Source organism: Ischnura elegans, chromosome 10 (genome assembly GCF_921293095.1).
Source record: "Ischnura elegans chromosome 10, ioIscEleg1.1, whole genome shotgun sequence".
Classification (NCBI taxonomy): Eukaryota; Metazoa; Arthropoda; class Insecta; order Odonata; family Coenagrionidae; genus Ischnura; species Ischnura elegans.
In genome coordinates this window covers 16,619,643-16,634,147 of record NC_060255.1, presented here as the reverse complement: position 1 = coordinate 16,634,147, position 14,505 = coordinate 16,619,643, and the positions used below count along the sequence as shown (strand labels likewise).

Below are 14,505 nucleotides of genomic sequence, written 5' to 3'. Positions count from 1 at the left end.
TAAAGTTGTACGTTTTCATTAGTAGCTTTATTTCAACATAGGTACTAAGTGAGAAAATATCATGCAAAAAATGAAAAAATAAGGTGTTATAAGCTGAAAGAGAACCTGAAGCTTATTTGAAAGGGCTATTCGAAAAGGCCATGTAGAGATTATTTAGATTACAGTGCTATTACGCGGAAAAATTCACTAAATAGTTAATAGAACCATAATACATTATTACAGTTTATAAGCTGTGAAATAGTATTTTTTCATAAATTTTATCTTGTTTTTAAGAGCCAGAATATTTCCTAAAATTTGCCGTAGCGAGTTCCAGCCGAGGGCCCCCAATCACCCCAGACCCCTGTCTAGCACGACCAAAAAGCTTTGTTCAGCTGAAATATTCCTTATGAAATTACTGTCGTTTTCTCTTTATGGAATGATTTATCGTATGACTATACTGAAATTATCTACATAAACGGAACTTTGCCTAGCCATGGCTGTTGGGTTTGCCTCTTTCGCCGTTCATATCCAGCGGGGCTTGGTTTTCGGTCGTTTTTTGTTTCATTTGTTTTGATACGCATTTGTTTTGTTGTGCAGATGAAATTCTGCTTGCATCCACGTTAACGGAGAACGCATTAGTTTTCTTTCTGCTTTGACGAGTTATTATTTCATTTGGGTATGATTAGCTTATCTGTTGCTCGAAAAATATTTGGATAAGTTAATCATCCAAACCACCGAAGTGGAAATTCTGGTTTGGTGGCTGCTAATTCAGCAGCTTGCGGCGCATACGATGTGCAAGTTTTATCTGCATGGAAGGAGAGTGGTGGTAAACGTCAGATAAATATCTTTTGGAGAGTCAGAATGTCCTTTATTACTTGATGTCCATGGAGAACTGTGAGTTTTCAGCAGTGGCGAGTTAATGCGCGTTCAGTCTTTGTTTGAGAGTTACCTATGTGGAAAGATAATTAATCATGTGACCTGAAGAATAATTTTTCGTGAATTTTGAACGAGGACTTCGTAAACATGATTAATTTTCGCACTCCTTCGAAGTCCTCTAGGATTATTTTCCTATGTTCAGTGGCGAACTTCATCAATGCTGCTGACCGGGTAATAATGCCCATTACTATTGTTCCCATGACTGATGAATTTAAATGGAGCTTACACTGGCAAGGGTGGATACTGTCAGCATTCCCTGTCGGATATTTTACTAGCCAGGTAATTCTGCCCTTTAACCTTTTTGGTAGTTTACTTTTTTGTGAGCATCGTGAGATCATGCAATAAAGCCACTAATAATTCTTGCATTACATATGTTAAGGCCTTCTGTATGAGTGTTGTCAGATTTTTGAGTGATTTATCCTGTATCCGCTCCGTTTGTTAGTCAAATTTCTAGTTGAAACTACAGTAGTAAGTGGAAAACGGGGTTTACCTCATAATCATGTTATATGGTCGTCAAATTTGGTATTTCGCATAATTTTTTTCCTGCAATAATTTTATCATAAAAATTCAGGAAAGTCGGTTTGCCACTGAGGGCATACTTCTAGTTGCAGTATTTTCTCATTTACCGAATCGACCGAATATGACCGAAATTTTTGTTAGAACCTTGTCAAACCAATGGAGCGGTAGCATGTTATTAGCCATTAAAAATGTGGAATTACATTTTCTCCTCACGACTACATATTTCAATTGCTCAAATGCTGTTCATTGGTCTACCATCTCTTGAAAATGGATTGGCCATATTCATATTCGCATTATTTTCGGTGGCCATAGTGCTTTACCAATCTTGAACGGTTTAAATTGATAAATGGAAGAGTGGAGTAACTTTCTTTTAACATTTTAGAGGATATTGTGTGACTTATCACATCCAAATAGCTTTTTTTCATGCCTAATCATGGTTACTACCATCTCTCTCTTGTTCCTTCGTTTGCATTCTTTTTTTTTTACTGAAAACCTTTGTTCCATTAAGTATGCAAAATGTATTTGGATGATATATTGAAACTAAAACATTGTGTTTACTTTTAGATTGTGGGGGCATGTGCGGCTCGTCGTCTAGGTGGGAGACTTGTGCTTCTGTCTGCTGTTTTGTTGTGGTCTGCCACCACAGTAATTACTCCAGCCATTGCACCACACTCGGTTATAGCCCTGGTTTTGTGTAGAACCCTTCTGGGTTTGGGCGAGGGTCTTGGTAAGCTTGATTTATGTACATAATTACTTGTAATGACTTAATTCTGTCATCTGAAAGGTACAGTTTACCCAAGTAACATTTTTGGTTGGCCCTCTGTTGGCAGATGGTGGGACACAGCGGTTGGCCCATGGTATGATTTGGCCACCTCGCCAACCGTATCCCAACCAACGATTCCCCAACGATGGGCCAACAGAGCATTACAGTCGGGCCTTCGTATTCCCAACCCAAGGCCAACAAATCTCCAACGATATACCGTTGGCCCATTTACATTCTGCCATCCGTTTCCCAACAAAAGCTATATTTTACTGGCATTTCTCATTTTTATAGAATTAAAGTTAAATTAATTTACCTTCTCACTTGATACGATACCGGTAAATAGAACCTTTACCTTTAACTCCCTATAAATGAAAATGAAATTAAATACATAAACAATCAATGCTATTGGACAAAGTAAGGTTACAGTGGTTAAAAGTGGAAAACAAAAAATCAATATCAGTTCAGAAGGTCCCCAACTTTTATTTTCACAAATTAGGACAATTTTTATTAGGACAAAATTAGGAAATTTTCAACAGCACCTTTCCATATTACAATATGGCACACACAAAAACTGTCCATCTTCTTCGTAGGGCAACAAAACATATAGATAGAGATAGATGTAGATAAAATCTGGGTGGACTGCAATTTGCAACCAGGTACTAATTTTTTTACTACAAATATACCAATGGTACCACTTCTAAGAGGTAATTCAAAGAAATCCTCCTTGTCACACTGCAAGATGTACACCCCTGAGTTATTTGATTCAATTGCCTTCACAATTCCTATTCTCTGGTCTTCGGTAACGAAATTTTTATGTTTAGTCCATTTTACTTAATTGGATCAGTTATAAATTAATTAATCTTAACACAATGCTATATTACTTATAGCATAGTGTTAGGATTAATCAAATATCCCCCAGAAAGCCATAACACTCGCCATTTTGAACCATTATTCTTAAAACTTTCCTGGAGGACGACCCCGCAACTCCTGCTTTCCCTGGCGGGTATGCAATACTCCCCACTCCTAAGTATTACTTGCGCCTAAAGCCCCCCCCCTATTGGAAAATTCTTATAAGATAATTTCTTATCAGAAATTGGACATATTTCTTAAAAGAAATATGTCCAATAATGTTCTTATAAGAAAATTTCTTATAAAATTTTTCTATAAGAAAATTTCTTACAACTATCTGTTACAAAATGTTATTAATAAGAAATTTTCTGATGGAAATATTTATTATAAATATCATATCAACATGCTTAAAACACTTGCGCAAACTTCTATAAAAAGCTACATAAGATTTACATCCCTACTGAGAGTACAAAGTTAGCATTATACCTAATTCAATCCAAATGTAGACGCCTATATCTGGTATACAGCAAACCTAATGATTTCCCATGAACCAAATGTAGATGTCTATCATTGGTGTACATCAAAAAGGACACTCAAGCTCTGCAAAGTTCACCTGACTGGCCAGACAAGGCGATATACCATAGAGGTCTTTCAGGGCATGGGTTCTGTATAGGGTTAACGTCCTCGAGGATGTGAGCTCACATGCTAAAAGAAACTAAAATCAATGAAACCAACGATAGCCTAGAATGATGGACTGATAATTGAATACGACTTTGGCAATCACTACGCAATGAAAGATACAGGAATCGCAATATGGAATATGATTTAACCTGGAAAAATGTATTTTCCATAAAATAATAACTGTGCAGATGTTATTTAGGTTTACTCATACAAATTCAATCTCATTCTCTTCAGAGAGGTCTAAATCACTCACTTTGTCCATTGAAACACTGTTTTCATTAAAACTTCCACTGATACTGGATATGCCACAATCTGAAAAAAATATACATATCGATCTATCTAAATTAATGATGAAAAGTTTAAAATTCCACGAAACTATCTGTTTAAGGTAACATGATTTTAGGAATGCCAGTTTTATACCAAATGAGGTCAATGACTTATTTTTGTTAGAAGCACTCGACTTATTTTATTTAACTGCTATCACAAAGACTAGTGAATGATTAACATATAAAAGCAATCCCAAACAACCAAACAAGTTTTGGTTGTTAGGTTGCTAGGGAAGCATGTGAACCGTATCCTGCAACGTATGCAATCGTACTATAATGGTATGATGTCCCAACGGTGGCCCAATGACAATCCATTTCGTAGGGCCATCGTTTGGGATTTCCGTTGGGCCAACAGCATAAATCGTTTCGTTGGGCCGACGAACAATATCTGCGTTGGGCCAACAGCGGAATTTGGTAGGCATATCCACCCACAATGAGCCAACCGTGACTACGGTTCCCCAACGGAGGCCCAACGTTCAATGTTACTTGGGTATGGCATTTTACTGGTTAAAATATGTAGCGACGTTTTCAGTGATGTTAGAGGATATAATTAGTGAAAATTAAGTATTGATTAGTTATTAAATCTTAACTCCTACTAGTTAAACCATTGGAGGAGGCATTATCAGGGGTAATTAACATTAAAAAGAAGAACTATGTGCTTTCACATTAATATTTATTCACGACCATGGTATCACCATCACCTGATGACGTCTAACGTTGAAACCATGGTCGTGAATAAATATTAATGTGAAAGCACAAAGTTCTTCTTTTTCATGTTAATTATGAATCGCTTTCACCAAGATACGCCTCAAACAATCAATTATCAGGGGTTTTCATTCAAGTGTTAGATGGCTGACTATAAAAATGAATGAATAAATGTGGAGGTTGGGGATGGAGAAAATGTAGGATATATTGGTGAAGTAAATTAAACACTCTAATTCCTACCTATCAATAAATTCGTGCTGGCCTCGGTGGTGGCGGAGTAAAGTCCTTGCTTGCAATACTGAAGGTCGCAGGTTTGAGTCCTGCCTGGATTGGTTGCCCCTATTGAGTGCGTGGATGTTCGTGTACATTTAATTGTTAAAAGCTATGGAAACCTTGATTTAAGGGCCTAATAGAGCTCTTTTCAGTGGTTTGGAAATTAAAAAAAATTAACAATGATGTTATTGCAGTGTCTCTCAAATATTCAATGTTGGCATTGGCCAAGGGTTTTACATTTATTAATTGATCCAGCATCTCTAGCATATGGGCAACATAATGGTGATAATTGACACCATTAATTGAACTAGCATTGCACAGATTTTGTGAGTGATATGAAGATAATTTAATGAATCAAGATTTGTACATTATAGTAATTACTATTAGTGTATTTTTTAATTATGCGTCTCTCTTGATTCATATACATTTTGTCCTTTCCTCAGGTTTACCCACTATATTTCAAATATTTGCCCAATATGTGCCGTTGGAGGAGAGATCTCGTGCCATTGCTTATTTGGTGGCTGCAGGATCTGTTGGACAGACTGTGGCATCATTGGTAAGTGTATTATTGTTTGCTTCCACGGCCCATTCATTAAGTTTGGTGACTGATTGAGAAAATCAAACTGAATATTCTTTCACCTTACTTCTGACTATCCTCCTCAAAATGCTAACACTCCATTTGAATGTATCTTCCATAAATATTTGAAACCATTCAAAATGTTTGTTCATGCTCTTAACACGTTGCGTACCGGGGTATTTAAATTCCTAGGAACAGCGATTTAGAAATATGTGCCTATTAGGGCGTAATGCCTTTGGTTTAAACATGGTTAAAAAGCTAATGTTTAGAATATAACTTTACCCAATCAAAGGTTATGATGCATCAATTCATTATGAATAACGAACAACAACTGAAAACGCACTAACAAACACGTATTGTATGCTTTAAAACTGTTTAGGTTGACACGCCTAAATGACGAGAATCTTCCTCATCCTTCCGGAACGTTCGGGAAAAAAATGACGAGAATTCTCGCCATCCGTACGCAACGTGTTAAAGGAACTTCAAAGTATAATAGATGAAAAACTCGTGGCTGAGCTTGAAGCTACCACTGGGTTACATATGTTGGGTTGACCTCTAGGTTTCTAGGGTAGCTGCAATTTAAGCGAGTTTACTGGTAGAATAAGCAGTTATGGACTAAAGGAGATGTCACTCTGAGAGAATATTGGTCTATCCTTGGGTGTATGCTATTTAAATGATACTGAAGCCCATTAAGGAGCCATGACTTAGTGACTGGAGATCACCAAAAATTATGCCGTCCAATACCCAGAGGGCAGCAGCTCTTCTTCATGCAGTTTAAGGGTGGGGCTACAGTGGTCAGTTGAGTGAAACTCATATCACTGCAAGCATGGTAACATTTACTTTAATGACTGTAGTACTGTAATGTGGAAAGCAAGGGAAACTACGGCATTAATATCCTGATAAGTCACAGCAACTCAACTTACCCATTTAAAAGACATGATAGAAATCTCTTGAGTAAAATATTCAGCCAGTCCTCCATTTGAATCTCTGCGCAGGGACTTACTGAGAGAGACTGCTTCGAATATACAAAAGATTGGAGAACCTATAGGTTGAAATGTAAAGAATGAAACTGGACATACCAGGAATCAGCATAATGAAGTGACCCAAAGACGGAAACTTAGTGGAAGCTATAGGTTTATACTGATAGGATCTGTGAATGGCAATGCTGGAGTCAGGATAATGCTCAGAAAGGACATAATAATATGCTTCCTGTTGTTCAATGAAAGGATAATCATGTTTAAGATTGAGGCTGATCCTGTTCACAAATAAAGCATTTGGGATTAATGATATACCTACAGGACATATTAAAATTGCAGGGTTTAAGGCGTTGACCCAGCTCTAAAAGAAACGTATGGATTGTGTACTCAAAATGAAATTTCAGGGATTTTTAGAATTATCCGATCCCTAAAAAGAAGAGAGGTGAAAAGTGTGAGGATTTTAGGACTGTAAGTCAACAGGCGCATCAAAAAATGAAACTGAAGAGAAAACAGAGGAGTTTCTAAATGAAGCTCATATCATATTTAGGAAAGGCAAGATCTCAAGGGAAGCCAAATTGACCCTGTGGAACAGAATGGAAAAGATCAAACTGACATCCATTGCACTTGTGTACTCTGGCTTTTAATAAAGTGGACGGGAATGCGATACTTGCAATCTTGAAAGAAATCAGTGTTCTATAATTACCAGAGAATAATTCACCATTTAAATGAAACCAAATACCTGTAATTAAATGTGGATGCAACAGCAAGAATTGGGATAGGAGTGAGACAACCCCTCCATTCAGATTTGCAGCCTTGATTTCTTTTATCACCATCGTTTACACACAACCTGGGAAGGCTTGTGTGTATTTTCAGCCTGTAAGTAGCAGGAGTCTAAAAGTTATTGTGTGGTAACAATAAATAAATGTCATTCAGAACAAAAATTCTGTCATCATTCCTTCTCTGCCATTGGGAAATGATATCCTTTTCTTCTGCTGTGATGGTACAGATTCAGTCCTTTTTTACTTATAATTTTATATTTTTCCACAGGTGTGTCCACATATCCATTGGGAAGTGTCCTTCTATACTTTTGGTATTTTAGGACTGGTATGGGCCATTTTCTGGAGCTTACTGGTCAGAGAAAATATGATTCCATTTTCGGATTCAATTATAGAAACAAATTCACTTGAACCATTGCTGACTGGAGGCAGTGATGATTCATCCTTGCGCACCCCTCGGGTGAGTATTTGTCTCTAGATTATCATCACGCAACAGCTGTCTGGTTTGGTCATTCTGTGCCAGTAATCTTGCTATGACTTTACCACCTATCAGTGGTGGTATATCATGGATAACTGCTGTAATCAATTATCCGTGTAAGCCAATAGAGTTTTATTGAATGAATACCCCTGATCCAATGGAAACTTTTAAATATTTATTAAAACATTATTGAATCCAGATGTGAGCCTTCTGAGTGGATGAATACTGTTTGCTCAGTCAGTGATTTAATAAGTGCCCAATCTGTTGTGTATAGTGTGTGAACAAATTTGTGTTTGTAGGTTGAAGATGCCTCCAGTAGTACATTTTAATGTTTAAACCATCAAAGAAAATAAAAGGGTACATGAAAACTTTACTTTAAAAATCCCACCAAACACCTTTGCTCACACAAAGGAATCCGTGAGTTAGATTTTGAGAAAGTTGTTACTGATTATGATGACTATCAAATAATTTATTGTTGAATATTAATTTCTCTTAGGTATAATAATAAGTATTGTTTCCAGTACCTATTATTGTACAACCTTGGCATAAGAATTTAAGGTACAATACTTTTTGAGCTGTGAATGTCTATGGGGAGGAGATTATTTCATAAGATAATGGTTGAAATTTGGCTTTGTCAGTTATTTTTGGCTTACATGATGTTTAGTTGAAAACAGTTGTTGAGTGAAACTCTAATGTATATCACAGTGATGTCAATTGACTTGCATCTTACATGGGGTTTTTGATTTATTAGGTTTTAGAGTAATTTTCAACTTATGATTTTTTTAGAAGATATGAAAAAAAAGTTTCTTTCCTTTCAGTTTCGCGGGTGGAAGAGCCAGTGGAACAAGGACCCTGTCGGTGAGACGGAGTCAGGAGCTGCAGAGAACAAAAATGTCCATTGGTCTCAGTTTTTGTGCCATTGGCCATTGTGGGGTGTTTATGCTGCCCATTTTGCGATGAACTGGAGCAGTTATATCATCATGCAGTGGCTGCCCACCTACATGGCTAGGTCACTCTCTGCTAGTAGTCTTGCTATCAGTCTTTCAGCCCTCCCGTATATTGCCAATTCACTTGTTGGCATTGGTAAGTGATTGCTTATTATTATTCTCTGCCTTTGGGTCCTCCTAAGTGATGTGTGCATGAGTGTTTAAAACTATTTCCACCTTGGGAGGATAAGCTATAACCAGAAAAAAAAACATTCAAAAAATATTTTTAAAAAATTAGGAGGAAAGGAAAGCTTTTTAAAGTTGTCCCTGAAAGTGATAAAAATTATAGGCCAAAAGTCTTGTGAATTTTGTAAAATATTCTAAACTACAGAGGGAAATCACAGGTATAGGCATTAGGCTAATCACTGATGATAGCATGATATGCAGAAACCCGGGTCGTACCATTTGAAATAAAGTGTGGAATAGAACAAAGTATTTTTTATTTTAACATCAAAATCAGCTTTAAATTGGCTCTTCTTATTATTTTGCAATGATATCAGAAGACTATCGTTGGCCTATTCAATGTAGTCCAATTGATGTGTTCCTCCCCTCGGGTGAGTTTGAGCTCTCTGATATCTGTATATTTGAGTAACCAAACAACCCCTTCCTGTATTGAATACTTAAATTCCATCCTCCATTTAGTCTCTCCAGCCAAAATAAATGCTAGCAAATCCCTTTGATAAGAAAGAAAGCTGGCAAATCCCTTTTGTAAGAAAGAAAGATGGAAATAATCGCATTTTATAGAACTGAGTCCTTATTAGCCTAATGTTTATCTAGTTATACTAATTTTGTGTGAAACAGATATGTATGCCATGCCTAACTGTCAATAAGAGAGAAACATAAATATATCAATGACAATAACTATGTTTCGAACGCTATGTTTCATAAAGCTGTTTTTTGAAATGTTTTTGCTATCACAACATGGAAAAATATAATGCTATCTCAAATAACCCTTGAAATTCTCTGCATTTCAGCTGCCGGGCATGCTGCTGATGCCTTGATTTCTCGTCGTGGCTGGCCTGTGTTGTCTGTTAGGCGCCTGATGACAAATCTTGGCCTCCTTGGCCCTGCTTTCTCTTTGCTCATCTTTTGTTCTGTGAATAATCTTGCAGTTGCTGTCTTGTAAGTATAATTATGATAATTTATGTATATTTCTTCCATTTGAGAGAAAATTGAGTTATAAAGCGTTGTCGGCTGTTTTGCCATTTTGCAGATATGTAATTTCAACCATTTATGTACTTATTTTGGATGGGCCGAAATCGTCATTGTTAATTTTATGCCTTTTTTTATTCCTTAAAGGTTAGTCTCAATTTCAATGGGCCTCTGTGCCTGTAACTCAGCTGGTCACTTGAGCAATCATGCAGAAATAGCTCCAAACCATGCTGGAATCACTTTTGCCATTTCAAACACTTTGGTAAGTTAACTATTGTTCATAATGAGCACGATTCTTCTGCATATTTGCCTGTTTTGTTATTACATATTTATGGTATTTCAGTATTTTTAGTATTATTTGTAGGGATGGGATGTTTGAATAGTCGAATCACAGAATACCTTTAAGAATGAGCTTTTCCTATTCGACATTCAATGACTGAAAGTTAACAATTATTTGAATTTCAAATACTCAGCACAGATCATCCATGATTCCAATAAAATCCATCGACAATGGTTGGGTCTTACATGAAGGTTTGCACATTATGTCAGATCAATTCATGAAAACTTATCATTAAAATATGTCTAATGATGGTGACTCCACAGGAGCATAAAGAAGATTGCCTGCATACTTTCAAATGCACCCAACATTGGCTTTTCCTTTTATGACACTTTGTTGCATGACGAAATTTAAGTTTTACTTATTTTTATTTTAAGGTAGTTGTCAATTCTTTATTTAAAAAAGGTTTACAATAAACACAAGTGAATCATTGCTGGTAATAAAACCTTCAATTCTTATAAGATAAGAAACAAAAGAATTGCATAGTGCTCAGCAAGCATGCAAGTTTGATGTACGTAATCATGGATGACAGTTGCATTAGCATTTAGGAACTGTATTGAAGTTGAATGACTTGCAAAGTGTTCAGAATTTTTTTATTTTTACTGTCGTTTGTACTTTAAATTGATGGAAAAATGCATGCTCAGTATTCAGAAATGCAGTACTCGATATTCAGGTGAGGTATTTGGGAAAAAAATAGGCATTCGTATTCGATATTCAAATTCGATAAAAATGCTATGTGACCCCTCTCTAATTATTTGTGATGTGTTTGACTTAAAGAGCCTCGCTTATTCCACTCAGCAGATATTTGTGTTGGTAGGTAACTAATGAATTATGCGATAGTTATTTATTATATCAACAATAAATGAATGAATCATATTCCTTATGCATGATAATTATGCATACTTCCCGACATGTTTGGCCACAGTTTCAACAGGATTTAAGCAGAAGCCTTGCAGAAAGGTGTTCTCATTTTTCCAATCGAGGCTTGTCTCAGAAAATTTCTGTACATTTTAAGGTGCGGTGATAATTCTGTCATGAAGAGGAATGGATGTCATGCGTGCATGGATAAAAAAGGACAGAATAACTCCTTCTCTGTTTACATTTAATTTAACTGGGTGTTGCTCTCAACTGCTAGCTTTGGGAAATAGGGAAGGGGGGTCATCTGAGTTAATGTAGTACAGCAGGCTCCTGATTATGCGGCTGGGGTTTAACTGGGTTGCGGATTATCCATGCATGATTTTCACTCTCGCTCAATTTTTTCCGCGATCTTTATAACAAAAAAATAAAATCGGATGCAAAATCATCAGAATTACTGCATTAATGCTAGCCCTTAACCAGTGACGTGCAATTCTTGTTACACTACCAGTGACGTGCGGTCTGGGAGACGGCAACAAATCAAAAATTCATAAAATATTGCTACGCCATTTTTATTGTTTTGTTTAATTTTTCTTTGAATGCTTAACTATTTTAAAACTTGAATTAAAATTTTTACACTCCCAATACGAACCAATTTGTCATAAAAAATTGTGATTTGAAGCAGGATCAAAAAACTGATGCCTAAAACACTTGAGTTATAATTATTATATTTATGTATCAATATTTCGCCAGATTCAAAAAAGGCCTTAAATGTCAAAGTTGGAAGGCTAAGTAGTAAGTAGCCATGAAATTTATCCCGCTTATTCCTTTTCTTGATGCATTCTTAGTAAGTGACGTGCGGTCTCACAGACCTCTGATCGAGTTCAATTGCAAATTTACAGAAATTAGTAAAAGGAACGTTAAAGTTTAAGAATGGGATATCCTTGTTATGCAGAAATATGAAGCTAACGAGAATTATAGATATTTTGAAATCTTAATTTTGAAAATATTTATAATTTTAGAAACGCAGCGTTCTCTCAGACCACACGTCACCGGTTAAGGGCTAGGATACACTGGGGTTATTATTTTTGTTAGAATCCCCTTCGTAAAATGGAAGCGATTGCATGCTAGATGCATTCACGGGAGCACCGTGTTCCTATTTTCCAAGCCTCGCAGTGCACGACCACGCTGCGTGATCATGTCCCACAACCCGGGCAACTTGTGAGAGATGCAACTACGTAGCGTGGTGCCTGACAGTTTAATTTCCGATGTCGAGGAGTGGTATTAAAGCATTCGTGCAAACCAATTTTTTGTATCCGTGATCACACAGCCACGGATGTGTGGTTTTTGAAACCAGGCCTTACATGGAGCATTAATAATACGAGTACAACCATGTTATCGCCACTAAAAAGATTGCGAACTGGCGAAGAAAGCTCTCATTGAGTCCGGGAAGCACTCTAAAATAACAGAATAATTGCATAAATAATAATACATAGTTTGTTTTAGGTAAATTATGAACATTGCTAGCCATTTAAGTGAAAGTTTAGGTTTTCCGATTATTTCGTGCTGTCTCTCCCCATCATTAGCACGGATAATCGCGAGTGTACTGTAAATATAAATTTTTTTCATTTAAGTCGGAATGCTTTCAAACATTTGTTTCTCCCAATACCAGGCAACCATACCGGGCATCTTGTGTGGTCCAATGACAGCTGAGTTAGTGACCTCATCCCGTGGCCGATGGTTTCCTGTTTTTGTCCTAGCAGCCACAGTGAACCTGACTGGGGCTGTTATTTACCAAAGTCAAAGTTCTGCATCCCAGATAATATGATTTAGACAAATTGCTGTGAAAAGACGAACTTGTCCACCTTTCCTCATGTGGTGCTGCTGTTGAATGATGAGAGAAGTTTGAATGTTGACCTACTTATTCTTAGACTTTAATACAAAATGGACCATTAAGTATCCTGGAGGAACTGCTTTTTTCAATGAAGAATTTAAAAGGCAGGTGAATTTTATACTAATGTAAAAGCAGTGGTCAAATACCTATATTGTTAAATGGGTTATTGAAGCAGGTTTGTATTGAGATTTGAATTAATATTTATCTGTTCATTAGTTTATTTGTACATTCCAATAATCTGGAAGTGTTTCACTTTAAGGAGGAATGTAATTTTTTCAGAGGACTTTCTTTAAATGTTGTACATAGAGAAAAAAGTATGGCTTTTAATTTATAATTCAGTGATTGAAATATTGGTGCAAGTTACTTTTTGTAAAAGTACAATATTTTATGAAACTATTGAATGAATCACAAGAATGTAGAGGAGTTAACCGATGCCTTATTTTACTGCACACGGTTTGTGTTGAGTTTTACCTGATGCAGTGAGGCAAACTAATTGATTAAATCTTAAAGGTTGTGCGATAGAGAATGCGGAGTATTTTCGAATGACGTCTGCACTGGGGTTACGAGAATTTTTGTATGAAAAAAAGGCAAGTGATGGACGTTTTCATAAAAATCGGAAGATTTTTGTTTCTGTAATCATTAAATTATTAGCTCAAGTTGTGTTGGAAATTTTCCCCGAGTGCTGTGGGGATTATTTCCAATGTGCTCCATAATAGAGGTATAATCTCATGTTGTATTCTTCATTAATTTTTGAGAACATAGTGTCTTGAGAAAATGAAAGTAAATCATCAGTTTGTGATATGTAGATCAAGTGATCTCCAGTGTCAGTAAAATTTTTCCATTATAAATGTGTGGTATCTTTTACTCTTACATTCTCTTTAGCTTGCTACATATCGATTCTAACACATCATATTTGTTTTGTTTTGAATATTTTGCATTGTTCTTCAAAAGAACTGATGATAAGTACTGTTTATACAGATATATATAAATTTCTGAGCTTTAGGTTAACCCTTGAATTGCTACACTGACATCGTAAGCCTTCCATCGTAAACCTGGCAGGGGCTATTTTTAAAAGTGAAACCTTAATATGATTATACCTACTTATGGAAGGCACCCACATTATGGTGTCTGTCAGAACATACTGTTAATCATTTGGATTCTATCTATGGCTCGAAGCACAAGGTAATGGAGGATCTCCTTAATCTTACTAACGACGAAACTTAACTTAACTAAAGACGAAAATATGCGTCTGGATGTTTCTTGACCCGGGAGACGAAAGCTGCAAATTTTCGTCGGAGATTTTCCTACGCAAGTGAACGAATGCTGAATGTATACGTTTCCTAGCTTCCCCTTCAATGATGGTCGTGGGTGCGCAATGTCTTTGTTTTGGGACCCAACACAGCAGGGCTTAGGCTTTACCCTTGAAATCCAGGAGCAGGTAC

At 36.5% G+C, this 14,505-nt stretch overlaps 1 protein-coding gene across 1 annotated transcript; it reads left to right on the top strand.

Moving 5' to 3' along the window:
- Window positions 1–549: 549 nt before the first annotated feature.
- On the top strand, window positions 550–13,911 carry LOC124166759 (sodium-dependent phosphate transport protein 1, chloroplastic-like). Its single transcript, XM_046544433.1, has 8 exons — window positions 550–1,194; window positions 1,999–2,161; window positions 5,475–5,587; window positions 7,633–7,821; window positions 8,658–8,922; window positions 9,800–9,947; window positions 10,125–10,239; window positions 12,842–13,911. Exons 1-8 carry the CDS (start codon window positions 1,003–1,005, stop codon window positions 12,995–12,997), a joined length of 1,341 nt encoding a protein of 446 aa, XP_046400389.1. The 5' UTR covers window positions 550–1,002; the 3' UTR covers window positions 12,998–13,911.
- Window positions 13,912–14,505: the final 594 nt, after the last annotated feature.

What these genes read in the sequence shown, in the direction of transcription:
- LOC124166759 (XM_046544433.1), top strand. Translation starts at nt 1,003, where the DNA reads ATGATTAATTTTCGCACTCCTTCGAAGTCCTCTAGGATTATTTTCCTA. An exon ending in CAATTCACTTGTTGGCATTG is followed by an intron (nt 8,923 to 9,799) that starts GTAAGTGATTGC and finishes TCTGCATTTCAG; the next exon opens with CTGCCGGGCATGCTGCTGAT. An exon ending in AATCTTGCAGTTGCTGTCTT is followed by an intron (nt 9,948 to 10,124) that starts GTAAGTATAATT and finishes TATTCCTTAAAG; the next exon opens with GTTAGTCTCAATTTCAATGG.